The 26,033-nt window shown below is 43.7% G+C and overlaps 11 protein-coding genes across 11 annotated transcripts; 4 read left to right on the top strand and 7 right to left on the bottom strand.

Annotated features, from left to right (window-relative positions):
• Nucleotides 1–53: 53 nt before the first annotated feature.
• On the top strand, nucleotides 54–956 carry L199_002450 (uncharacterized protein; the record flags this gene model as incomplete). Its single annotated transcript, XM_064888194.1, has 3 exons — nucleotides 54–63; nucleotides 311–357; nucleotides 426–956. The coding sequence occupies 3 exons, from the start codon at nucleotides 54–56 to the stop codon at nucleotides 954–956; spliced, it is 588 nt and encodes a 195-aa protein (XP_064744266.1).
• Nucleotides 957–1,357: 401 nt separating this feature from the next.
• On the bottom strand, nucleotides 1,358–2,633 carry L199_002449 (uncharacterized protein; the record flags this gene model as incomplete). The annotated part of the gene is made up of 4 exons (XM_064888193.1): nucleotides 1,358–1,510; nucleotides 1,594–1,777; nucleotides 1,852–1,918; nucleotides 2,030–2,633. 4 exons carry the CDS (start codon nucleotides 2,631–2,633, stop codon nucleotides 1,358–1,360), a joined length of 1,008 nt encoding a protein of 335 aa, XP_064744265.1.
• A 1,087-nt stretch (nucleotides 2,634–3,720) lies between these two features.
• L199_002448 (uncharacterized protein) lies at nucleotides 3,721–6,602 on the bottom strand (the record flags this gene model as incomplete). Its single annotated transcript, XM_064888192.1, has 9 exons — nucleotides 3,721–4,668; nucleotides 4,805–4,954; nucleotides 5,046–5,114; nucleotides 5,188–5,324; nucleotides 5,425–5,635; nucleotides 5,745–5,854; nucleotides 5,935–5,988; nucleotides 6,051–6,153; nucleotides 6,273–6,602. 9 exons carry the CDS (start codon nucleotides 6,600–6,602, stop codon nucleotides 3,721–3,723), a joined length of 2,112 nt encoding a protein of 703 aa, XP_064744264.1.
• A 466-nt stretch (nucleotides 6,603–7,068) lies between these two features.
• On the bottom strand, nucleotides 7,069–8,916 carry L199_002447 (uncharacterized protein; the record flags this gene model as incomplete). The annotated part of the gene is made up of 6 exons (XM_064888191.1): nucleotides 7,069–7,415; nucleotides 7,525–7,683; nucleotides 7,790–8,262; nucleotides 8,363–8,522; nucleotides 8,607–8,811; nucleotides 8,869–8,916. The coding sequence occupies 6 exons, from the start codon at nucleotides 8,914–8,916 to the stop codon at nucleotides 7,069–7,071; spliced, it is 1,392 nt and encodes a 463-aa protein (XP_064744263.1).
• A 338-nt stretch (nucleotides 8,917–9,254) lies between these two features.
• On the top strand, nucleotides 9,255–9,807 carry L199_002446 (uncharacterized protein; the record flags this gene model as incomplete). Its single annotated transcript, XM_064888190.1, has 3 exons — nucleotides 9,255–9,394; nucleotides 9,465–9,684; nucleotides 9,796–9,807. The coding sequence occupies 3 exons, from the start codon at nucleotides 9,255–9,257 to the stop codon at nucleotides 9,805–9,807; spliced, it is 372 nt and encodes a 123-aa protein (XP_064744262.1).
• Nucleotides 9,808–10,083: 276 nt separating this feature from the next.
• L199_002445 (uncharacterized protein) lies at nucleotides 10,084–10,504 on the bottom strand (the record flags this gene model as incomplete). Its single annotated transcript, XM_064888189.1, has 2 exons — nucleotides 10,084–10,173; nucleotides 10,232–10,504. The coding sequence occupies 2 exons, from the start codon at nucleotides 10,502–10,504 to the stop codon at nucleotides 10,084–10,086; spliced, it is 363 nt and encodes a 120-aa protein (XP_064744261.1).
• A 649-nt stretch (nucleotides 10,505–11,153) lies between these two features.
• L199_002444 (uncharacterized protein) lies at nucleotides 11,154–13,611 on the top strand (the record flags this gene model as incomplete). Its single annotated transcript, XM_064888188.1, has 11 exons — nucleotides 11,154–11,328; nucleotides 11,422–11,565; nucleotides 11,695–11,789; nucleotides 11,860–11,907; nucleotides 11,983–12,073; nucleotides 12,147–12,264; nucleotides 12,339–12,478; nucleotides 12,556–12,929; nucleotides 13,015–13,266; nucleotides 13,376–13,465; nucleotides 13,534–13,611. 11 exons carry the CDS (start codon nucleotides 11,154–11,156, stop codon nucleotides 13,609–13,611), a joined length of 1,605 nt encoding a protein of 534 aa, XP_064744260.1.
• Nucleotides 13,612–13,841: 230 nt separating this feature from the next.
• Nucleotides 13,842–15,637, bottom strand: L199_002443 (uncharacterized protein; the record flags this gene model as incomplete). Its single annotated transcript, XM_064888187.1, has 8 exons — nucleotides 13,842–13,887; nucleotides 13,962–14,063; nucleotides 14,206–14,329; nucleotides 14,446–14,633; nucleotides 14,717–14,919; nucleotides 15,037–15,239; nucleotides 15,355–15,492; nucleotides 15,583–15,637. The coding sequence occupies 8 exons, from the start codon at nucleotides 15,635–15,637 to the stop codon at nucleotides 13,842–13,844; spliced, it is 1,059 nt and encodes a 352-aa protein (XP_064744259.1).
• Nucleotides 15,638–16,431: 794 nt separating this feature from the next.
• L199_002442 (uncharacterized protein) lies at nucleotides 16,432–17,356 on the top strand (the record flags this gene model as incomplete). The annotated part of the gene is made up of 4 exons (XM_064888186.1): nucleotides 16,432–16,489; nucleotides 16,610–16,653; nucleotides 16,768–17,102; nucleotides 17,209–17,356. The coding sequence occupies 4 exons, from the start codon at nucleotides 16,432–16,434 to the stop codon at nucleotides 17,354–17,356; spliced, it is 585 nt and encodes a 194-aa protein (XP_064744258.1).
• A 353-nt stretch (nucleotides 17,357–17,709) lies between these two features.
• Nucleotides 17,710–22,012, bottom strand: L199_002441 (uncharacterized protein; the record flags this gene model as incomplete). The annotated part of the gene is made up of 11 exons (XM_064888185.1): nucleotides 17,710–17,732; nucleotides 17,807–17,849; nucleotides 17,924–18,101; nucleotides 18,168–18,211; nucleotides 18,276–18,816; nucleotides 18,885–19,509; nucleotides 19,565–19,677; nucleotides 19,728–20,654; nucleotides 20,772–21,156; nucleotides 21,234–21,335; nucleotides 21,421–22,012. 11 exons carry the CDS (start codon nucleotides 22,010–22,012, stop codon nucleotides 17,710–17,712), a joined length of 3,573 nt encoding a protein of 1,190 aa, XP_064744257.1.
• A 714-nt stretch (nucleotides 22,013–22,726) lies between these two features.
• Nucleotides 22,727–25,726, bottom strand: L199_002440 (uncharacterized protein; the record flags this gene model as incomplete). Its single annotated transcript, XM_064888184.1, has 9 exons — nucleotides 22,727–23,091; nucleotides 23,226–23,266; nucleotides 23,335–23,488; nucleotides 23,568–23,864; nucleotides 23,977–24,103; nucleotides 24,196–24,322; nucleotides 24,422–24,779; nucleotides 24,888–24,996; nucleotides 25,064–25,726. 9 exons carry the CDS (start codon nucleotides 25,724–25,726, stop codon nucleotides 22,727–22,729), a joined length of 2,241 nt encoding a protein of 746 aa, XP_064744256.1.
• Nucleotides 25,727–26,033: the final 307 nt, after the last annotated feature.

Here is a 26,033-nt window from a genome sequence, read left to right as displayed (position 1 = left end):
ATGAGGGGGTAAGATAAGATTAAAGGTTTTCGAGTGGCAAATATCAAAGTAACATGTCAACAGGTCGATGTCTCAGTGACACCAGTTCTTTCAGTATACATGTAAACTTGCAGAAGTAAAGAAAAATTCGTATACAGTCCTCTCCTCTATACGTTAAAGTGAGACTACGAGATCAGCACATTACATACATAGCTGGACCAAAGCTCTAGCTCTCTTTCAAATTTTTCAAAGATCGTCTCGATTGAAAGGTAATTCGCAATCATATCATCCGTACCTAACTACTACTCGATACTGGGTTTGTTACCTACAGCATCAGATGAAGATGTGATCAAATCATGGAGGAGGCTGGTTCTGATCGTGAGTCTATCTGTTCATCTGTCTACTGAAATTGAGGGGAACGGTCAGACTGATCATTCGTGATTTAGTATCATCCGGACAAGAAGTGGTTGGGGGGACGCCACTTTGGTAATCCATCAGTCAACGACGATGACGAGAACGATGATGATGATAACGATATAAGATTGATCAACGAAGCGAAATCAATCCTACTTGATCCAATGAAGAAACAGCAATGGCTCGATTCGTTCTCATCAACATCAAAAATCACTGGAGCGAATGAGAAAGAACCCACGAAGACTGGTCCACATATATTTAGGAATATCTCTCTAGACGAATTCACACCGCACTATACCTGTCAGAACAATCACAATCAGGATGAAGATGAGGTCGAGGATGAAGAGGATCAACAACCTGAATATTTCACATATCCCTGTAGATGTTCGAGCGAATTCAAAATCACGTTAGAACAGCTGGAAGATAATGTTGAGGTGGTTGGATGTGAAGGGTGTGGGGAATGGATAAGAGTGGGGTATGAGGTGGTTGAGGAGGACGACCAGCATCAGGCTCAGGATCAGAATCAGGATCGGAATCAAGATCAAAATCAAGCGCAATCCTGAGGAGGAGGGATCTATAGCAAACCAGCTCAATCAATATTTGTTGTATGCATTTATCCGTAGTAATTGAATTTCAACCGAAGGGGTCAACATCATATTGAAATGAAGTGATCGTCGAGTACGATCCATGTTCGTCTCATCATACACCTTTGCAAATCTTCGATCAAATTGAAGAGTGAGAATAATCGTAACAAGGCAGGGCCCATTGATATTCATCTATCTATCATAGTAGCACACAAGGGGTTATGTATTAGACTCCCACGGACCACAATTGACATTATGAGTATATAAGGATTAAGTGTATCATTTCTACAGGGTATATCTCAGTATGGTATGATGTATAGGTACTATTCTTTGATTTAATTCGTTAAGTTTATTAATGGTATAACTCCCTTCCTTTTCATTTACAAATCTTTCTTGTTGATTTGAGGTATGGGATTCCCATCTTCATCGATCAAACCCTTTTTCTTCATTGCCTTTATCGATTCGTGAATTGGATCAAGTTTATCTTCTGGTGCTCTGTATGAATCCCAGTATGAATCGGCCCAAGTGAAGTACTATCCCAAGAACAAGGAATGTCAGCGACGGTAAAGTAAAGGACATTGACCAGTGAATATAACACAAAGAATGATCAACTCACCTGTCCATAATTTACGGTGAAATAGAGATGATGTAGGGTATGATGAGCCGGTGAATTTATGTATCTCTCCAAGAAATGTCCAGATATCATATCTCCATCGTGGATCAGGATCGTCCAAAATTGAACAAAGACGAATAATCCGAGGTAGGCGTATTTGTGCAAAGGGAATAAGTACGGGAAGATGCTAAGGGATCGCATAGACATTATCAGCTCTTATGATCCGTGTTGAGAAATCGGAGAGATATGACTCTGACTCACTGATATGGTAACGATTGAGCATAACCATCCAAAGGGTGGAAAGCAAGCGCAGCGTATGGTGTAGGTACTATATAAACAACGCATCAAATGATCAGCTTCAATTTACGACGACCCACACGAGAGGCGATGTCACAGAAGAAAAAGAAGGAAGGGTAAGAAAGAAATTAATCAGACTCACCGATCCACTTATGATGTGGTTTATGAACATGTTTATAGATCAACGGATGATGTTCCAATCTATGTACCCAATAAATCGCCAGATCCGTGAACAGTAAAAACATGAAGCATGAAGCGACGAGGTAGGTCCAACCGTATTGTCCAATATTATCATAGAGTTTCGAATATCCTCTAACTTCTCCGAGAAACCATGGGAGGGTGATCAGGTCGATGACGGGAGCAGCGATCAAGCTCGATTTTATCTCTTTACGAATTTGATTTTTTAAGAATTTCGGATGATGTTCCAATCTTCTGTCATAGAAGAAGAAATATGATATAGAACAAAAGAGGAAATACATTATGTATGCTCCCGACAATGCGATGGTGAATATTGATACACCCTGTCTATATATGTTATCTCTTGCCCATAACGAGCCGGTTACGCTACCACCGATAGATAGATCCGGTGGATGATACGTTGTCGATTGAGTGTAAGGTGACGGAAGGACCGTTTTGTTGTACAGATCAGGAAGGGACGAGGATGATGGGATGGGCGGATGAGGAAGGAGATAATTGTACACGGAGTCGAAGACGTACTCGTCAGCGTAGTGCAGTAAGACGTCCATGTTGGTAAGTGGTGTCGAGAGCCCTATCGGCCGAAGATCTATGTTACTGTTGTGTTGTGGATATCAGAGATGAGCGGCGAAACAGGTGAAAGACAAATCTAACGTTCTATATCTATTTCTAAGTCTGTCTATGTGTCTATACGATCCAGTCTAGGTGGATATCTCGGTTGTTTTAGGGTTGAATATGTCAAAGGTAGGTAGGTATAGGTGAGTAAGTCGTACGAGAATGAAATGTTGTGCCGTTTTATTGTGGACCGAGCTTGGTCGTGTTTTTCCAGTTGGATAGGTATAGCCACACGAAGGTAGGATCAGCTGGGTAGGTAGGTATAAGAGAATGTACTGGGTAAACCTGAGAAAAGAAAAGTGTCCAGTCGATGTATCTATGTATGCTGTATATATATATATATATACACACTACCCATCTATGAGCTGCAAATGAAAGATCAACGCTACACCGCTACAACCCTCAATCTCAATGTTCCCTGCTACTTTCTGCTACGGGGTTGTCCCAAAAATCTTTCGCATGCCAGTGCGAGTGGTACGATAAAATGTCGAGTTGTTTACATTATAAACCCACTAATTTACCCAGTTACCCTGAAACCAGGGGTATCTATCCAAGCTCATCCAGGTGAAAACACGTGGTCGTCCACCGCCTGGGTGAGACGAGTGGATTACGTGGTTCCGTTCTCATCCGAACGCTACGAGTACGAGCAGTGGCATACACCGACTACAGTGGTACCAGTACCGTCAATTGACAAGATGAGTAGCATGATCTCAATCGGCACAAGACACACACCACACACCTTTGATGCAGCATATCATGTCACCCGCTATCCACCGAGTCGATCTCGGGATCGGACGGTCCAGCTGGAATGCCGCATACACACATACTTACCGTAGCTCTGATGTGCTAATCATCACAATGAATACCAAGTGCTTGTTTTGTCATTTATCACCAGTGGCTCTCTCCGCTATCATGTCCGCACGGTGTGGAGTCAATCGTGAAATTCATCCATCATGTCAATTCATCATCATACCAGTATACTATACACAATATACAACACTCATCGATCTACATTTACTCGCACTAGAAACCCCCAGCTAACATCCTAGCAGCCTGTCTCTCATCCAACTTCCTACCTCCCCGTCCCATCGTTCCAGCTCCGCCACCAGGCGTATGAGGTCTTGCATGTTGAGGTAGCATCATGCTTTGAGTCATTCCCCCGGCACTCAATGGATCATGGGGATGACCCTGTCCAGGTCCAGGTATAGGCCCAGCTGAATTAGGTCTCTGATTGGGAGGAGGTAGGAACATCGATTGAGTACCGTTCATATGACCGAAACCTTGATTGGGTGGTCCTGGTGGTCCTGGTGGTGGCGGTCGAATAGGATATCCTCGAGGTACAGGAGCGGGCTGTTGGTTGTACCCCGATTGATTTTGTTGAGGGAATCCTGATTGTTGTGATTGAGGTATATATCCTTGGGGCACTTGTTGCGCCTGTTGGTAAGGTAGTCCCTGTGGTGCGAATTGAGGGTATGAATTCGGTGTTCGAGGCTGTTGTTGTTGATTGAACGATGGTTGAAGACCAGGATGAGCCTGTTGAGGTATTTGGGGAGGACCCGGCATCAGAGGTGGGTTGCTAGGAACTTGAGGAGGGACAGGTGCGAAACCTTGTGGCATATGAGCCATGGGAGGTTGAGATTGTGGTTGAGCTTGGACCTGAGGTGGTGGTCGTCCAGCTTGTGGAGTGACTTGAGGTGGTAGAACTGTATTCGCCTGTTTAGGCGTGCCCGTAGCAATTTTCGGTGTAGTGACAAAGACAGGAGCGGAAGTTCCGATTTTCTTCAGATCAGGTTTGAGAGCTTCTAGTTCTCTCAAGTGCTGTTTATGGTACATAACGCTCATCCTAGCCGCTTCTAACAGCGCGACAGCAACGTCCTCGTGCGCGTGTCGAGAGTGGGTACGAATCGATAGGTGGAGATTCTGAGAGATAGCGTTTAGTCGATTGGTAAGCGATGTCTCAAGTGCATTGGCCTATGATACATATGAATATGGTCAGCTAAAGCTTCCGATTAGAGAGCGCCTCCTATGCAAGAGCAAGACATTCACAGCGGCTGTCCGTCTGATATTTCTGTTGAGGTCTGCGCTAGAAAAGAACGCTGCCACTCACCTCTTCCATCTCATGTAAAGCATCATCAACCTTGACCGGATCAATTTTTGAACTACCTTTCAATCTTTCCACATTTCTTCGTTTGTTGATAGCTGATTTCGTAGCCGTTTGAGAATCTTCAAGGAGGGTAGTACGTTGTAGTAGAGCGTCCTATGGGCGACATGGTCGTCAGCATGACTCAATGATAGCTAATTACATGAAGAAGTAGTGTATATCATCGATACTGTGGAAATGCACATACCTTTGCAGCTCTAGCATTCAGCGCTTGATAGCCTAATGAGTCACTCAGAATGACATTCTCCGAAGCGGCCTGTAATACAATTAAAAACAAAGTCCATCTTATCAGCTTCCAGCCGTCACAGATCCGTATACCTGAGACTTACCTGAGCACCTATCATCCCAGAGAGATGTTCCCAAGTCCTTCCAAATTTCCTCTCAGCAGCAGCTAAATGAGGATCCGATTCGACCGTTGATAGGGAGACAAGTTTCGCCCCGACATCTGCATTTGATGCCGCAAAGGCTGAACGAAAACACTACAATCAGCATTTCATACTCTCACATCACCAACACCAACAAACAGGATGTGTAGACAATGTACGACAAAAGGTTGTCTGACTCACCTCTTCTTGCTTTCCCAATTCCATTGATTGCTGTAGCAGCCGCTCCCCACCTCTCTTCCAGTTTATCCAAAGCGTTCTTGGCACTTTGCAGCTCATCGTCCTCGTCCAGAGGTCCTCTTCTTACCACTTTCGACAACGCTGCGGAGAATACTCCAGTGGCCGCTGAGGCAGCTGATGATTTCCTTGCTGAGGGAGGTGGGACGGGAGTGTACTATAAATACGAGTATTTGCGTCAGCATCAATTACAGACCATAGATCATGAACCATGGACACGATGGATGTTTCCAGCATAGTCTGGTTTGGTAGATTCAGTCACTTACACCAAAATCAGATTCGATGAACGATCTCAGTTCATCATCTTTCATCAATACTGGATCTTCACATATCCTAGTAAACCATCTTTGTAATGCTATTCTAACAAGTCGATCGTCTATCATGTCAAGGATAAGATATATCAGCTAGGACCTGACCTAGAGAAAGGTAAACGCAGCTATAAGCCGAGACAATCACCTTCTTCGTCTGCGATAGCTGATGTTGAAGGAAGTGGTAAGGCAGGTATAATAGCTATATAAATAACAATGTCAGCGTGGATCAGTATCTGTACTCTGTAATATGGGCATGCTCACTCTGCGGACAACAAAGTTGAGCTTGTTCAGCAAACTTCTGAAATTCCACATAACTCCTTTGCATATTCCTATATATTGATGTCCTAAAATTCGGTAGGTTCGTCTATAGGATGGGTGGATGGATGGATGGACCCAATCACCAATCAGTAAAACCATTCCTTACATCTTCCATGGCTTGCATGTGAAGTGTGAATGAGACATAGTGTGGGTTTGACAACTTACACTAGCATCGAATCTGATCAGTAGATCTTTCCTATTCCTCTCCAATCCACCTATCCTGACTCTTAGAAATGGACTTGGCGGCTCTTTCGCAGCAGTGGTAATCGACGATTTCATCATACCATCTTTAGAAGTTGGAGGAGGCGAGACGAGTCCTAAACCAGGTGCACCAAATACTTTTGGTTCTCTGGAATAATCCTCTGATGATGATGATGATTGGGAGATGACATGGCTTTGGCTAGGGGTAGGAGAGAAGATGGATGATTGAGTGTGATCCGTTGGGATGTCGGACCATGATGGGTTGATATTGTTCGGTGATAACGGGTCGTCCATCGTGCATGTATAGGATCGTATGCTATGCTGTTAGGATGAGCTATAATATGCTGTATCAAGATGTAGGAAGGATACAGAAGGTTGAAGTAGACTTATGTGATGAAGTGAAGGGGTGGAAGAATGGATAAAGGAGATGAATACGGGTGATAGTTACAGATCAACGATTGAGTGATGTGGTGCACTACGCACTGACCCACCGGTTAATCTCGATCTCATGCCCATACACCCATACACCCATCCACCCATGATCAGCGCAGCATTCCACATCCTCAAATGCATACCAGGCTGATCATCGTGCAAGGGGATTGAGGAGCATCCGAGGTGTACATGCATCGTGGAAAAAGGCAGCTTGGGATGTACGACTTGGCACCCCAAGTAATTCACACTAATCACATGAAATGCATCAGAGCATGTAATCTCGATCTATCCCGACCTCTTCCTCTGATCACTCTATATGAACCATGACCTAGGCAGCAGCAACTTCTTCACCTTGTTGCTGTGTCGACTGTCCATCCTGTTGACCCTGACCTTGTTCTTCTCTCTGTCTGTTATCCCTCTTGCCACCACCACCTCCTCCACGTCTCTTATCACCACCACTACCAGATAAAGGCTGTTCAGCCAATTTCTGAGCTTCCTCAACTACACTTCTAGCCTCGGTAACAGAAACTTTCCATTCATTCAATCTCTTTTCCAACAACTTCCATTCGTCTGAACCGAATCGTCGGGTGGAGGAAGAGAGAGTAGAGATAGATTGAATCTTTATGAGTGAGAGGGGTTGAGAGATTCTAGCGGAAAGGAGTTTGGATCGAACGGCTATGAAAACAAATGAAAACAATTTAACATATGATCATTTGAGGTGAATTGAGTGAGTGTTACTTCCACTGGGATTTGAGTTATTGCATGTACGAAAAGCTTAACTCACCATCGATGACTACAGCTTCAACTTCAGATTCATCGATACCCAACGCTTTGGCGATAGGTGCATACTCAAGCTGACGAGTTTCTGATCTAGCAGCGAGAGCAAGTAAAGCTACGAGTCGAACTTTTCGTACGACCGATTCAGCGGTAAATCCAGGAACGCCTGTTCATCATCATACACAGTATTAGCAACATTTCCATTCGTCCACTCGTTGTTTTAATATATTGGTATAGCACAAATGCGTAGACAGAACAATTTGATCACTTACCTGCACCCTCGACCCAAGCGGCATTGGTCTTAGCCCACTCCTGCCCTTTCTTGACATTCTCAATCTCATCACCTTCAAACAAGTCCACCACGCTCTTGGCATTGCCCAAGTTCTCCTTGACACCTTGAATCTTCAATATCTCGTCCAATTCGAATTTATCGCTTATAGCCAGATTGACCAATATAGCTTTTTCGACGATTTTCGTATCGACACTTTCCTTCAGGGCGATGATCAGAACGTCCAAAGCTTTGTGTAACTCCGAAGCAGATATGTATAATTGAGAGAGGGATAAGAGGAAGTCTACTTTTTCTTTCGAGGAGATTGCCCATTGGGATATGGATTTGGATAATACCTCGGATGATAGTGGTAAGATTGAGATGTCCGATGAGGTTGAGAGGAGAGACAACAAGGAAAGAAGGACGGTAGGTCGGAGAGATGAGGTAGAAGGAAGGTAGTTGTATGTATTGTTAAGGCTAGATAAGATACGACGTTTTATCAGTAAGAAATATTCACTAGACAAGAGAATCTAAACTTCTTCTAAATAACATATCTGAACCAAGACTTCACACTTACATTCGAGAAGCTACATCGACCCTACTTTGTTTCCCACTAGCCTCTCCTCCCTTCTTAACCGCTTCAACTACATTCTTGACCGATGTTGAGTATTCCTCAGATGATGGATCAAATGTCATCGATAGGGTATATTGCAATAATAAGTGAGAGTTTTCGACATCTGATGATGTGATGATATGGATCAGTCATGAGTTCTCTCTTTCGGTTCAAGATATCCAATAGGAGTAAACGGTATGGCACTTACCAGATTCCTTCAACCCATCCAAAGCACCTTTCAATTCCCCGACCTTGGCTACCAGGCTCTTCACAATCTCCGTCTTTTGCTCAGCCGCTACGTCCTCTTCACCTTCCTTGTTCACTTGACTCTCATACGAACCGACAAATTCCCTGTAAGAAGCTTGATCCGAGTTTGGTAGGGATCTAGCAAGGTGAGAGGCGAGTTCGATAACCTATTTCACAGATCATCAGCTTGAACTTACGTCCAATTCCTCTTGACTCGTACTGACCTGTTGTCGGAATGGTAATTCAGGTGCGATAGGGATACAGTCCGCCATTTTGCTCGATTTAGACGTGTATGAAACTATGATCCGTCTCTTTTGGCGTGTCAAGGTTGGAATACAGAATGACGATCTTGTGCAAAGATTGAGGATGGAGAACAAAAAAGTCCAAAACGTTGAAAGTTGAAAGCTGAAATACCCAGATGTGCCACTTGATCAAAATACCGATAATTGCCGCCAGCTTGAGTGCGGGGCCACACTTCTCAACAGAGCAAAGGTTCGAGCCCAAGACGTCAAAAGATGCTACTCGTATGTACAATCAAGCAAGAAATCTCAACCACGAGCATATCATTCAACAACTCCGTAACCTAGACAAGAACTGAACAGGTCTCAAGATGCCACCAAAAGCTACTCAGCAACTTACCCAGAAACCCGATCCACAGGAAGTACCTATCATCTTTCAGAGGTATAGGACAGAATTGCAGAACCTCGCTCAGAAGATAGGTGAGATTGAAAGTGAGATGGAGGAACATGCGTAGGTTTCTTTTGATTCATCCTGTCTTCGGATAGAGCAGACAGTAGCTGACAATGTACGACTGCTTCAGCCTCGTACTGTCCACTCTACGTCCACTGACGAAATCCGATCCGGAACGAACATGTTATCGACTCATTGGTGGGACATTAGTGAAACGAAATGTAGTGGATGTGGTACCGAGCTTGGAAACTAATTTTTCGGGTATAAAGGAGGTTTTGGAGAGCCTGGTGAAGAATTATAAGAATAAAGAAGGTGAATTTGAAAAGTGGAGAAATGAGATGGGTGTGCAGGTGAGTAATAATTCTGTTCGATATTGACTGTTCACTATACAATCGGATCCCATCTTTCCTCTTAACGGGGGATCATCAATGCTGATTGTATTTTCACGTTGCAAAATCTAGATGCCCAAATGATCGATAGAATTCTGAATGTAACATAAAGACAAGACAGATCAATGTACCGAAAATGAAATCCATCACATTGTATAATCATGCATTTATACCCCCTCCCTTTCTCAATATTTCGAGCCTATTCTCCCTCAATAACAACCATTGTGTTCATCTCTGCTCCAACGCTCGTATGATAGATAATTGGATTTCTAGGTTGCGGAAATTTCGTATCTCATCAGCTCACCTTGTTCATGAAAAGTTGAACGATATCAACACCTACCGAAGTGGAAAAGCCGATGTCTACTCCTCTCCAAGAGCCTTCCTGATTCTTTTCCCTGTAGCTCTCTGCCATTGTTCTCTACATTGTTTACCAGTATAATAAGGACCCATCTGCATGCAAATCAAGAATCTAATCAGCTGACGTTATTAATCCAGATAGTCGACTTACTTTCGCAGCTACTTCATCCCATTTTACTTCGACTGTACTGACAAACGCTTCGAAGAGGTTCAACCTATCTTGGGGAGACCAGCCTTCAGAATTGTTGCTTGTGTTGGCGGCACTCGATTTGACCTTCTTCGGAGTAGGCGTCTTGGTTTTCTTGGGAATGATCTCCTTTTTAGGTGTGGAAGGAAGAGTCGAGCTGATATGAGGTTTGATATCGGTATTGGTATCTTCGGACTCCGAGGATGTGTAGTCGATGGGTCTTTTGGTGGGTGACATTGCTGAATCTTAAAAGGAAGGAAAACTTGTGTATGGGTAACGATATAGGGAGTAAGTGAAGAAATGGAAAATAAGATAGAATCCAATGAAGAGGAATTGTAAATGTAAAAGGAGGAGGTTGTCATGAGATCCAGGCTCCTTGTACCTGGAGTGCCCCTTGACAACCAAAGAACTTATGATCAACACATCTGACCCTCACCTCGTATCGTCAGCTCAAAAATCTGGCCTGTCTTGTTAGGTTGGAGCACCCAAATTGAACGATGTAGGGTATCACAGTTGGACATTCTGGCCTCTATCCTGTTCATGCTTCTAACTCCCCAATCCCAATAGCATCAGCATTATACATAAGCATCGCAAGTGCAAGTGTATGCATGCGCGTAAGACTCTCTTCATCATCCAACTCGAATATATATGGTATTCTGGATTCGAATGTTTAGCCACGTGGCACGACTCACGACGCATTGACCATCATGAGCTTGAACGCAACGCGTCTTTGCCAAAGTACATTTCGAGAGACAACAATGCCTACACTCACTGTGTTTTCCAGCATTGACCAGGTGGGTATCAGCAACAGATAGAAATCATCAACAGCCGCTTCCTCATCCAGTATCGAGGGTATCAGATTAGGTCCAACTGGTAGGAGGGCAGCATGAACATCAACACCTCGTCGTCAACTTCAGCAGGTCCATCCAGACCCTCACCTACCACTCGAATTACTAACACAAATCAGGAAGATGGAAGTGGAACTGGGAGTCTGTGGACAGAGATATTGGGCAGTACAGATAGACAGAAAGGTCTAGGAAGGAAGAACCTCATCGTCCTATGTAGGTCGTATCATATGCCTCAACTGAACTTCATATCGTTGTAAAATCGATACCGATGATTTGGGTTGTACTTATTCAACTTGCCTTCCACAGCCGAAAGACACCATGGACGTACACATCTCTTATCTCAGTTGAACGTATCCTCAAAGAAGAAGAAATCCTTCAAATCATCTAGGAATGGTAAGAAAGGTTTGGCATTGGGGTATGAGGTTATAGATATTTCGGATGGTGATGAAGGTGAGTCAACATGCGTATTTACACCATTTTATGGTCTTCTACAATTATACCTCACATTGCTCGATTGAATTGACACACACATTGAGCTGTCATGCTAATATAATCCTTTATGGTGGTCTGCTTCGTCAGATTCCGTTCCTCCCCTCTCAGTCTTTTATCCACCTTCCTCGCATCCTAGTCTACTGAAGTTGGTTTCCAAAGCATTGCCACCTAGATCGCTGTCGGTAAGTAGTACACCGTCATTTGACCATTATGTACTGTCCAATCTTGATGAGCTGAATGAAGACTTTATAGGATACGGCGGCTATCATCATACTAGATTGGACTAAACCTTCCTCAATGGTAAGTGTTCAAAGTTCAGACGACGGTGTACATGGTTCCGTGATTACATGCTGGCTGATACCCTTGAGTTTACAGATAAAAGAGCTTCTCACCTGGCTATCTTGGATAGATCAGTGGGCTAATCATAATGCCGAAAGAGGAGAATTGGAAGAGCTGAAAGAGAAATGTAAGTTCTCTTCTCATTGGCGGGATTCGGTTGACTTCATCAAGCTAATCAAGTATGACTATCTGTCAAATAGTACAATCACACATTCAGCATTATACGGAACCTTCTCCTACGACCACATCAGGCACTACAACTTATGCCGGTGCAGGTGCTTTGTTACCCTTAGGACAAGGGACATTGACGTTGAATAGGTGAATCAGCCTTCTCTCTACTCGAAACTCAACGTCGTAATGGACTGTACTGATGATAATATCTCGGCTCATAGCTCCGGTATACCAATCACAATAGTCTGCACACGAGCGGACCTGATGGACTCGGTGGGTGAAGAAGTGGGCATGAAAGGTGGTGGATGGGAAGAAAGGACAGATTGGATACAACAAGTCTTACGAACGATTTGTCTTGCTTGTAAGTAGACTACTTCTTACTGTACAGCTGTATAGTCATAATAAACGCAGATAGCTGATGAACGGATATTGATACAGACGGAGCATCATTATTCTACACCGCTCCTACACAATCTATTACATATTCGCTACTTCGCTCATATCTCCTACATCGACTCTACACTATCCCTCCCTCGACAACGGAATCTTCTACTCAGCACGTGACATCCACCAGATTCCCATTTCCCCATCGAGCAAATGTCCTGGACAGAGATGCGGTGATGGTCCCGTCAGGATGGGACAGTTGGGGTAAGATCAAGGTCCTGAGAGAAGGATTCGATCCTGATAGAATAGGGAAGGCTTTCGAGATTAGTCTGAAGAGCTCTCAGAACAATGCTGAGGGAGATGATGCAGGGGAGACGCTGGAGGGTATTTGGGATGAGATGATACCTGATGTCGAAAGGGGTGTCAAGGTAAGTCACACCTTTCTCGACATTTGTCATTCATAAATTTGGAGTCAATGATATATAAATACTGATGTCTATGGAAATAATTTAGCCTTCCAATACATCACAACCGACTATCCCAGAAACCGAACAATCCTTTTTATCTCGTCAATTGGACGTCTTACTCAAAGATCCAAATAGAGATCCAAGACAATCGTTCCGACATGCTGCTGCGACTGTCGTAGGTCCTATGTCGGGTAGTGAAGGGTTGAACCTCCCGGGAGTGGAAAAGGCCCTTGGGGAGATGGAGGGGTTGGAAAAAGGTGAAGAGTTAAAAGAGAAGTTTGCAAGGTTGAGTAGAAAGGTCAGTCCAGTCCTCCTCCTTCTCCTTTTCCTCTTCCTCACGGATCAGATGAAATGAAAGGACGATAAAAACTGATAATTTGATTGTGTGGTGGACGTGGATGACATAGGATTCGACAAGGAATGGTCCATTATCTCCCACTGGACCTGCCCCAGGTGGGACTACTAATGCCATGCCGAATGAAGCTTTACATAACTTCGTAAGCCTTTCCACGAACGATTAGGTTTTCAAAGTATATTGCTGATGAAGAGAATGGATGATTTACAGTTCCAAGGATTGTTAGCGAATCGGTCAAAGACTGGTACTCCGAGTGCTACACCTGCTAAATCGAGTGAAACCAAATAAAGGGATAGATACGATACGATATGATGTAATGTGCATGCGACTGTGTATAGGATTTATAGGATACAGTAGGTATGATTACGATAATGTCATGAGATGTCAGACGAGTGGAAGATAATCTAACATGAAGTAAAAGGAATGTTAGATCCTTCATATGCATTTTGACTGATGATAACGCAGTATTCTATGTGACAAATAGAATTTTCTTCTATGATCTTTCGTCTACCAATCGTCTAACTGATACTCTTGATTTTCCGAGGAGTAGGTTCATAACGAGGCCTAAGATATATGACAAGACGGTATCATCAGACCGAAAATGGAGGAAAGAAGCTGAAACTATATGAGACACTCACCAATCAAGATGGAATAACCATAAAGTATCTTTCCGCAAGTCTTCCGAATCCACTTGGAAATAACCTGAGGATCCACCGGAAGTTGGATCCCAAAGTGTGACTCTGGAAAATTCGATAAAAGTCATGAGGTATTGATAATTGATCAGTTAAATTTCATTGTGAAATATCCATTCACATCAACGTGGTGTGGAATTTGGGAGGAACTGGACAAATGGATATCGCACACTTGGGTAGATAAACTCACTTTGAAGAATCTTTATCGAACTTGATGATTGAGAAATACCTATCACCATCTTTTAGACATTTCAAATTTGCGGTTTTGGATAGGATAATTATAGGTGAGAAAGAAGACTTGTCCAGCCACATTTCTGTCCAACGTACAGGTACAGTAAATCATGTCATGGCAGGATCGTAAAGGACGAGTCAACAGAGTGAGTTAAGTATGAACTTCTTTTGGTATTTGATTTGCATAATCATTACTCACCCCAAATGACTTGATTCAATTGTGAAGGATCTTCTCTAACGGGATACATCCCCAGCAAATTGACAAGCGCATGGTACACTGCCCATTCTCTGAAATTGTCATCATCGTTATTCTTGAATTTGCCAGTAGAATCGACAATTGATAAACTGGCTGATGATAGGAGTGCATTTCGAAAAGCTCCTCCCCACCTATAACATAGCACACCAATTTAATCGATATGTATCCACAGTCAGGTCACGAGAGGAAATGTCGGATGACTGGGTTGACTTACCACGCATCATTCGCATTCGAATTACCATTTCCCTTCACCCCGTCATAAGATATCATCAGTGGATCACGAGTCTTCAAAGCGTCATCGTAGGTAGATACGTTGACCGCAGGAAGGTTCTTGGGATCTTTGAATTCCCAAGCGTAATCGAAATTGACCAGAGGCCAAGAAGCGTCGGCCGAAGACCATGAACAGAGTGTCGCGAACTGCGAATGGGTCAGCCCCTTAGTATCTCATTGAGATTCTTGTGACTTGAATGATATCAAATTTTCGTTTGAATGTGAAACATGGAATATGAAACGGAGAGCTAGGATCAAACTTACCAACCAATCTTCTGACGGCACATTAGCCCATAGTTGCTCACAACCCGTCTTCCCCTCGTTTCCAGCTAGAGGGGCACTGGTCTTATCCGCTTTGATAGCTGAGACGGTGGTAGTAGCTCCCACATCCGCCGCTGCAACACCACTAATGGCGGTTGACTCGATGGAAGAAGCACTAGTGGTAGTGACTGAGGCGCCGCTGATCGCTATTCGAACGAATTTAACCGATTAATTATAGGAAATCCACTTTGAAAATCAAATTCGATATCATACTGGTCATATGAGGAGGATGGCAAGTCAAAACGCAATATGATGACTCACTTCCTTCAGAAGAGGTTGCAACAGATATGCTAGAATCGGGGGTCACGCTTTCAGAGATAGTGGGATCTACGATCACCGTGCTGTATGCGACCACAGTCGACACCACTCCATCTCGATTCTTCAGAGGCTTGGCAGAAGCTAATTCTTCCAGATCAGAGATCAGTCATTAATCACAATACCCAGAGCAAAGCTATGTTATGGGAATATTTGCAGGTACAGCCTACTCACCTAGTCTGGTCATCAGAGCCGAAGTAAGAACAAATATCTTTACCTTTTTGGGCATCTTCAACTTGCTTTTTTCGATTATTCAGATATCTTTAAGGCAAACGAACGTCACGTTTGATACTTTTGACTTTTGGATTGTGATTTCTGATGAGGATGGAATGAAGGCTTGATTGTTTGATTTTGTTGTTATTATATGGATGTTATACTTTATATGTTGTCTGGATAATTTTGAGATGGGCGTATTTAGATGGGTTTTCTTTGATTTGGTTTCTAGATATATGAGATATACATTCCCACTAATGTTGAGCCAGCACACCACTGCTGAACCTTGAATCTGAGACAGTGGGATAGTAGGGCTCCTTTCTGGAGCAGGTAGATGTCACAAGTATCAGTCAAACTCGAGCCACGGACGATGAAAAGAAAATCCAAAAATATCCTTTATCCTTTACATCGTTTTCAAAAAAGTTGAAACGAATGATGACGCTCGTGTAGGGGTGGAGATCAACCTTACAGTATATTCATCAAGGCAAACTCTCAAGCGTTCGCATGCGTGTGAGAGTCTTTGAATGATACCTAACAGAGCGTCCTTTGCGAACTTTGGCACATCAACGTTGACCCAAGTCAGAATGCCACTGACTTAGCACAATCCGAGTCTGCCTCCACTTTCGCTTCTTCGTCCACTTTCAACTCGTTCACCTTCATTTGTTGCTTTCCTCTTACCGTATTTCAGTCACATTCTACAAACTACCTTGTCCGATCCACCAAACATTCCGGCATCTACCCCATTACCACCTAAATTCTATCCAAGTCAGACACAGATACCGTACACACACCTCGAAGTAGTTCAGCATCATGTCGATCTCAGGCGGATATACAGATGCTCACCCAACGGATGATGAGATGTTCAAGCGTGAGTGACAACCCCTTTCTTAACCCTGCCACTGCTTCATATCTTAAGTCGCACCTATGCCATTTCCGAGGTGCAGGATCACAGTCTATGACGAAATGCTGATGCATCTCGGATGAATAGGCAGATACGTCGCTATTCAAGATGTAATCAACGAACTAGAAGATGTAAGTTTCCCGTTCCCTTTCCCTTCTACCATCTTAATATCAACATTGACTTGACTTCAACTTGCCAAATGAAGTGAGGAGATGGCTGATTCGTATTGATTGATGTATGGGTAGGAGAACAACTTGATAGCTTATCGGATAGCTAAAATGCGTAAAGATCGAATAGACAAAGAACGAGCTGTTCAGGAGCAGCAGCACCAGCTCCAAAAAGAGAAAGAACGTAAAAATGCAAAACAATCTAAATCTACATCAAAAGCGAAACCAAAATCGAAGACTCAGATCAAATCTGAAGCCGAAGCAGCCGAAGTTGGGTCTGAGATCAACGAGAGGGAGGCTGAAATTATAGATGTGGATGTGGAAGGGAACGAGCATGAGTTGGAACAACGAAAAGGAGATGTCCAAGTCGAGGAAATTGGAGAGAAGGGTGATATCTCTGACGATCAGCAGAGGTGAGTTTATCAATTTGATCTTCTTCACTACTCTTGATGCATTGTGTACTGTGTCTCAACAGGATGACTGATGATGGATGATACGGTATCTGGTATCCTGAATCAGATCATCAATTCCACCAGATCAAGATCAGGATCAAAATTTGAAACCCTCTTCTCCTATACCGCACGAATACGAAAACGGAATTGGAAATGGACACGAAGAACAGTCTGCTAAAGCCGAGGACGAAGATGTAGAGATGGATGATTATTAGAGAAGAACATATGGGATACGAACGAAGTAGTCTCGTTGAAGCGGTGATGGCTGATTCGAGTCGATCGAATTCGATGATCGATAGGAAGAGGCTTAAGAATCATCCCCTTTCCGTTAATCTTTCGAAACTTCGTCTGGAAATTGTCCACATGTGGATATTCATAATGTTGTATATACGATTTTAGATTAAATCAGATTAAGCTACATGATGTGTATTATTTGCGTGTATGGAAACATGGTATCAATATTCCAATTCCAAAATGCTGTTTCTGACGGCCCCTTCCTTTCATGACGTTCTTAAAATTCCAGGTTTTTCTCATCCCAATGATGGCACCAACCAAAGAGAGGCCTGCCTTAAGCTTCAGTTTGGACCGTAGCTGTATGATGGAACAGAAAATCAATCACTATTAGCGATACCCACCAGGTATAACGTGTTCATCATATCACTCACGCTCTCTGGTCTTCTTCTGACCAGGTAATCGATCTTTAACACCCTGTTATACACAGTAAATAATGTTTCAGCGATCTTGATCCGCATTCTCTAGCTATGGGGAAGTACGATACTTACCCTCATCATCCACTTGGCAGATCTATAAGCTTTCACTTGAGCTAAACCTCTTCCTCTAGATTCGAGCTGTCTCTTATGAGCTCTATCAATCTGCTTTTGCTCGTTCTTGTCGATCACTCCATCATCATCAAAACGAGCTTGTTTACGTGCGATCTCAGCTTCGCCTTCGATGTGATCGCTAATTATCATAACAATTATCAGTCGTTGATGGTTAAACCATTGAAGTTCGAAAAAGAGCACTTACTGAGCTTCAAGAGCATGTCTCCTAGATTGACCTTGACTGATAGTCTATTATACAAAATAAAAACCACATCAATAAACCATTGGATAGGTTGGCAGGTCAGAAACTCACCTCATGATCCTCATCCAATCCACTATCCAATTTCAATCTCGCCGTCAACTCACCAACAATTTCGAAATCGTGGAATTTCTTAGTCTGATCATTGATAGCGTTCTGTCTTAAGTTTTGGATATTTGACGAAACCAATATAGGTAATTTAACTTGTTGTTCTACATCATCAGTTAAATCTTGCATCCAAAGTACCGCTACCGCATCAGGTTTGGCTCCTACCCCAAGAGCGGATAATGGTCCACCGCCTTTACCGATTTCGAAGACGACAGAAGATTGATATCTTGAATAAACAGGTAGACGTAACAGGTCCAAATCCCAATTCATCGAGTTGCCTTGAACTTCGGCATCTTTCTTAGGTAACGTTTCGACTTTCTCGGATGTCACCACTCTCAATCTAGAAGCTTTAGGTTCGAACAAGTGAGTCTTATCTTGGTGGAAGGTCGCTGACACTTGTGAGACTTCAAGTGTACCGGTATCCCATCCTCTCATGTTCTTAGGTAAGGTGGTTTGCATCCCTCGGAATGCGAAAGAGATGTTTGCTCTGAGTGAGTCAATGATACAGAGTCAGCTTGCTAATCAGTGCCAGTGTCCAATGAAGCCTTCACTCACTTTCCGAATCCTACACCTTCCGTCAAAGCATAAACCTGCGTGACACTACTGGCCTCGGCGAATACCTCTGAAAGTCTGACCGATACGATACCCAAGATAGGATCGGCTTCTCTCAATCTTGAATCTCGGATCACCACTCTAACGACGGTATTTTCGAAATCTCTGACGAAAACTTCTGTACCAGCTTCGAAGTATGGATTGGTAGTATATTGTTTGACCCTTGTTTTGTAAACCATATCATCGTTGACCAGGAATTCACCATAGCCCGAAGGAAGGTTTTCAGATTGTTCGGAAGGTTGATCGGTATCTTGTCCCGCTTCACCTTCTCTATCTCCACTCGCACCTTCCAAATTCTGTCTCTCGAGGTTATTCACCTGATGTAAAATGATAGATAATACACCAGAGGGCCATTTCGGATCGGGTTTGGTCTTTTGGACATCTGGTGGAGGAGGCGGTAAGTCCTTCTTGGCTGGGTTGGGGGCAGCATCTTGAGGTAACATTTCCATTTCGGGAGCGGTCTTAGATGGTTCAGGTGCTGCTTTAGCTTCTTCGACGGTAGGTCCTCGTTCGAGATCCTTGATAAGTGGAGCTTTCTCAAAGTATCCAATGGACCAAACGATTTTACCTAAGACCAATGCTGTCAGCACGTTTGCTCGGTAGTTGAGGTTGGATCATCTCACCTGGCATGTCATTAGCATCTTCGAATCCCATCAATTTGTCTTCTCGTCGTTTCATTTCATTAGGATTCAACATGAGCTCTTCGACCGGAACCTGGACTCGACCAACGAGATCACTTCACACAGAATGTCAGTTGAGCATCGAGAACCGTATGATCCAACTCACTCTGCGCTCATCTTATCACTATCCCAAAGCATGACAGCCAGATCTTCTTTCGCTTTGACTTCATCCATTGTCAATAAGAGGACAGCAGTCTCTTCATAAACAGGGTTGAGATCACCGAGAATGATTCGAGTAGAGTATAGTGGTTTACCGAATTTAGCATAAGCCAATACGACGTATGGGTCGGAAGAACCATTGTTATCTTGAGCTGATAAACCTTCACAGTGATGGATGGTAATGAGGAATACACCGATAGCTCTAGTATCCCCTACCGCAGCACCTGACAACATCTCTTGGATGTTCAAAGTCATCGATTTGGGTACGGCCAATTCAGCAGTTCCAGCTGCGATACCCATTTTGACGAATGACGAGACGAAGGGCAAATCCAATACGTTAGGTAGATGTTTGGACATGGGGATAGCGGATACTTCGACGGCTGGTACACCGCAAAGAGCGAAAGTTAAGTTTCGTACGAAAGGTGGTTCAGGGATGAATTGCACTCGAAGTCTGACGACGCCGAAGATCTGTTCTACCTGGATCCAGATGGGGATAGGGATGTGGAGCCAGTCGTAAAGTCCAAGGAAGAACTCAATTAAGAGATGGATGTTCTTAGCTCTGAGCTGAGCACCTTGTCCAGGTAAGGCAGCGTAAGAGAAAGCGACTTCGAAATTGTAGTAGTCTCCAGCTTCGTCTTCCGTAATATCCTTTCCAGCAGTATCTTTAGAGTTGATATTCTCGTTACCTTGATTGATCCATCCTGATTTAGGATATCCCTCATCTCCAGGTTGGTCTGGTAAAGCTCTGATAGACGTGATTCTCAGTGGGTTTGAACCTTGTCCCAAATCGGTGATTCTGACTGCATCGACGAAACCGGGCAGGGATTGTTGGAGAATGTCTTCCACCATATCAGCAACAGAGATGAAGAGGGCGCTACAGTAGAACCCATCACGAGTAAGCTTTAACATATAGCTATGAGGCAAAATAAAATGCGCATATGAACCGCAGAAAATGGGTAATGGAGAAGGTTCAAGTGGATGTGTGACTTACGGATCGATCAGACCCCAGACCAACTTGATTAAACCATTCAACCATTCCACACTTTCAGGTATAGGTGGACTGAAAGCTTCACCCCTTTGTCTCCCCATGTCTTGTCTAACCCTCTCAATCTCTTTATCCAAACCTCGCTCTACGAGACTGATAAGCGTCATCAAGACGAATCCGACGGTACCACATAAGATAGATCTCCAAATAAGTTTGAAGAAGCCTGAACCGAATGAGACGCTCAACCAAATTACGAACATCGAGCCAAAGACAACATATTGAAGTAATTTGAGTTTGTCGATCATAGCGTCTACTGAGACTGGTCGAGGAGGTGGGAAAGCATGGTATAGAGCGTTGGTACCTCTCGTAGCCGGTATACTTGGGTCGAAATCTAAAGGAAAAACAAACAATGCACTTCGTCAGATCACCTTCTTCCTATAGAGTGATTAAGAGTGAACGTTGGCTTACCTTTGGGATCAGCGTCTTTGACAATTACTTCCGCACCAGTGATAGGATCCCTAACTCTTCGTTGACCCTTTTCAGCTTTCTGGAATCGTTCAGTAGGTTTCACTATGATAGGGGGATTCACACCTTGGTCAACAGGGTGTCTCTTCCGTTGAATATTCTTCGTCTAAAGTCCTTGAACGCCACTCACATTGATTAGCATTCATCTGTTCCATCAATCTAGATTTCTCATTCGCTCCTGTACCAGGTGTCGGTTCATCTTTCTTATCCTTTTGAGCTTTGACGGCATTGGTCTCTTCATCTTTTCCTGCTCTCACAGCTCCCCCTCCCTCTTGTCCATCTTGGGCAGTTGGTTTTTCTTTTTCTTGCTGAGCTTGTTTCTCTCTTTGTTCAGCTTCGATCCTTCTTCTTTCCACGATATCAGCATATGCTTGCGCTTCAGCTTCATGCTGTTTCTGTTCTGCCTTGTATTGCTGGACTGTCGGTACGGGATTATTGGCAGAATACCCTTGTCCAATCACTCTTGAAGGTGGGACAGGTGGTAATTCGGGAAATTCAGTCGAATGAGCATCCCCTTGGTGGTTGGCAGATGACATGTTGCCGTATGGTGACGGAGCTGTCGCTGTTGTAGGTGGGATAGGTAGTGGTTTATCTCTCTCCACTTGATCGATCGAGTTGATATCCAATGGATAGAATATCTGTTTATCCTCTTCGCCTGGTAATGGAGTCAGGTCAACTAAAACAGGTGAACTGATGCTGTTGGATGAAGGTGATATTATCATTGGTGAAGTAGAGTAGTCATGATGATGTATTTTCTCACTGTCAGGTTCGGAGCTGGGGTCAGTTGATGACGTATGTGGGGTAACGTCACTCGTGGCACTCATCCCGCTAAACTATCAAACTATTCCCGGAAATTATTCGCTGAATGATGTAAAAGGAACCAGCAGCAGAAAAGAATGATGTGTTATGCTTGAATGGAGTGGTGTACGAACGAAAGATACAAAGTAGCTGAGATAGATGAAAATAGAAGATAGTATCTATCTTATATATATACATATACTCCGACGAATGCACCACCACATATAGGTCGTGTGAAAGGTTTCCTGGTCGTTTTCATGTCTGATGGATGTGACGCCAGATGAGGGACGGTCTAAAGGTGGATATGACGACAGTATAGAGTGGCACTGACCTATTCTATAAGGGAAAGCACATCGACTAACCCCTTGAACCTTTGATCTGGAACACACACCATGACGTGTGACACAATGCTGTCTTCTTGGCATACAGCATATAATCAATGCATGTACATCTGTATATGTTAATCAATCTTTTGGGGAAACATCATACAGTAGGGTATACATAGGCAATGTAGTGGTAGTCTGACAGGAGGGATACAGATGAATCATTTACAGCGGGCCTTACTCGTAATATAATTCTACAACCTAGTCATATTCCATCTATCTTCTCTGTTCTTTGTCTTGTATCATGAACAACGGTTACATATCCCAATCACTTACGATCCCAAGCCAGCCAGGCATCCTCTCCGTCTCTTCCACTTCTGACCGTTTCTTCTCCACCCAATCTTCCAACCTCCTCAATCCATTCTTACCCAACCCTTTCCACTCATGTTTCGCCACGTTTCCACCCGCTCTATAATGTCCATTCGTCTCCCAGCAGGTAGACATCAACGTAGGTTCGTACCCGTGCCATGCGACATCCCGAACGGTGAATCCCATTCCGTATGATGAATAAGGTTGATCAAGATTCCTCCGAGCTGATGAGGGGAGAGGTGGATCGGAGGCGGAGGGGTCAGTGTATTCGCCTTGTTGTTTTAAGGGGAGAGCTTCGCCTCGGTTTAGTACTGTAGACACTCCACATCAGCAAATGTAGATTTAACACTCAGTGATATGTATATATCTACCTTGAACAACTAAAATTTCAGTATCCTCAAATCAGCTACATTCGCACATCTCACGGAGTTTACAGCTGACTCACCTCGTCCATCTAGTGACCAGATATGTATTAGTCCATCAGCACTACAAGCCGCACATACATCAGCTCACCACTTATGAGTCACAATGATTAACTGAAGCTATGAACTCACCTTCCAGAGTAAATATAACTCTGTCCCGTCGATTCCCTAGGACTGAAATGACATCGGATCAAAGTACGCAGTACACTATGTCCTCGGAAAGTCATTATGGAGCAGTCTTTGGGATGTGCCAATCGATTAGGTCGAGGGTATTGCATTGATCGATCTGAAGGATAGAGTAAAAACAGGTTCAATAAGCTTCTCCGACCATTCTGGACCAAACATCTGAATTGTATAGAACTTACAATCAAATCTCTGTTGACCGTACTTAATCACCGCATCTTTCTCTCCCTCAAACTCATTAGGCGATCTCATCTTTCTCAAATCATATAATCTGGCAGCTTGATCTTTTGAATTTGCAATTATATACCTTCCATCACCCTTAGGTGAAGTATACGTTATTCCCTCAGTGGCACCTACAAGTATACCAGATGGTGTAGAGGAAGATAAAGATCGTCGATCCCATATCTTCACGTAACCGTCATCAGAACCTGACACCAGAATATTGGTCGATGACTCGTCGGCGAATGATACGGCGTTGACTATGAATGCGCATCCATGATGTTGGTCAGCAACGAAGATGTTATATGACTCCAGCAATGCCACATGGGTGGCATCCTCCTTGATGAAATGCAGATCGGGTCATCAACTCACCATCATCTTGATGTCCACTAACAGCCAAAGTCCTCCTCTGAGCATCAATATCGTAAACCATGATTTTACCTCCACTAGCTCCAGCTACCACTTCTTTACCGTCGGCCGAGAACCTTATACTCCAGATCTGCCAAGATACCGGACGTCAACTTAATCAGCCCAGACATCTCGGCAGAACGAGAAAACAGCATTTTTAATGAAGACCCATATCCAACTCACACCGAACCTGTCGTATCCAAACCTGTCGTTCCTCCTTGTACTTGAGAAATCCAGTTCGATATGCTCTTGATCCGATTCGGCCGTGTAGAGCATATGTACATAAGGCGTGATCGAGGAATAGATCATCCTACAGCAAAAAAGTACAGCGTCAGTATATGTTCACACCAAAAAGACATACACCAGCTCTGAGTGGAGACCTGAAGATGCAGCTGATGGTGCAACTCACTTTTCACCTTTCCTATCAGCATCACAATCCGTGACAGTCCAAGACCCTTCAACACCCTGAACCTTCTTGATCTTCTTCAGACTGGTATCTTCAGATACTATCTGACCTCCTCTACCCCATGAATAACCGTGATCATCCGATTCTTCAGTCTCATAGTCATCATCGTCTTCATCCTCATCTTCCTCTTCTTCTTCTTCTTCTGCAGCAGCAGCAGCCGGGGTCCCAATCGCAAGAGTAGGTACCGTAGGAGATCTCGATGTTCTCGATCTCTTTCTCGAATTGGCGGTATAGCCAATTCGGTTCTTGCGCGATTCGTTCATGGAGTACAGATGAAGGGTGAAGTACTGTGTGGCAGTATCTGAACAACCGACTGTTAGTTATTGCAACATACTAGCAACATCCAAAAAGACCCAAATGAAATGGAACCGAGGACATGGCGTCGACCAAAGAGGCATGAACTACTCACAAAACAATGAATAGTCCTCCCTTGCAAATTGACCTACATATGGCACAGCAGGATAAGAAGCAACTATCGTTCCAGGTGTATTCGGTACGATTGCGTGAGAGTGAGGCGACTACCAAGGCATCCCGACAAATGAGTATGATTTCTTCAGACTGGGTAATGGAGTGAACATTACTCACATTTTTCTTTGGCCCTGTCCAGCCATTCATCCAACCACTGGTAACTCTCGGTCTTTTCTTTCCTGGTATCCTCCATTGACCTACTCTCCCAAATTCACCAGATCTCAACAGTTCCAACCCAGCAGCTTGAGATTCTTTAGGTGCTTTCCATTTCGGATCATTCCTTTCTCTTTCCCTTCTCCTCCACTCCTCCTGTTGTCCCCGTAGACCACTTGAGATATTCCCACTTGGCCTACCAGTCGTGACGATACCTCTTCTTATTAGATTCTGTAACAAAGTCGATATATCCAAATTACCTTCTGGATCTTCTATTTGCAATTCATCAACTAGCTCTTGAGCTCTACGACGCTGTAAGAGATTTTGCATCTCTGCCAGTGCAGCTGCACTCCCATCATCTTCATTATCGATTACCAACCTTGCATCTCCCATATCTTCATCTGATTCTCCTACTTCGTCTTCATCTTCATCATCTATCTCTCCTATATCATCTTCGAATATGTAATCCCCATCATCATCTTCCTCATCATCTTCTTCACCGAAGAAATCATCTGGATCGATATAGACTTGGTAATTGCCTCCATCATCTTCATCGACCCATTGGTCTTCGTCTCCTGCGACTGTATCGTAAAATTCGTCTAGATCGGGATGTAGGTCGTCGCTCATTCTGATTATATCTCACTACTACCTATCTCACAGATCCTACAAATAATGTATTACTGGTGGACTAAGATGGGTTGGATACGATCGATAAGCTAGAGTGATAGTGATCGAGATGAGGTTGAGCACGTATATATGGACACTTCGGTGATGAGCGTCCCGGGCTATTATTCACTGACCTCCACCGATGACCTCCACCTGGCATTGGGATCTCTGCGTGTCTTAAAATGGTATGCCATTTTAAACCATCCCGGTTGTAGGTCAGCGTAGTATAACCGGTGCTATTACGAGTTTGTTTAACATCTCAAGCGCT

The sequence above is a fragment of the Kwoniella botswanensis genome, chromosome 1 (genome assembly GCF_036426115.1).
Source record: "Kwoniella botswanensis chromosome 1, complete sequence".
NCBI classification, from domain to species: domain Eukaryota; kingdom Fungi; phylum Basidiomycota; class Tremellomycetes; order Tremellales; family Cryptococcaceae; genus Kwoniella; species Kwoniella botswanensis.
Note: the sequence above shows the minus strand (reverse complement) of the source record. Positions and strands in the feature narration are given on the sequence as shown.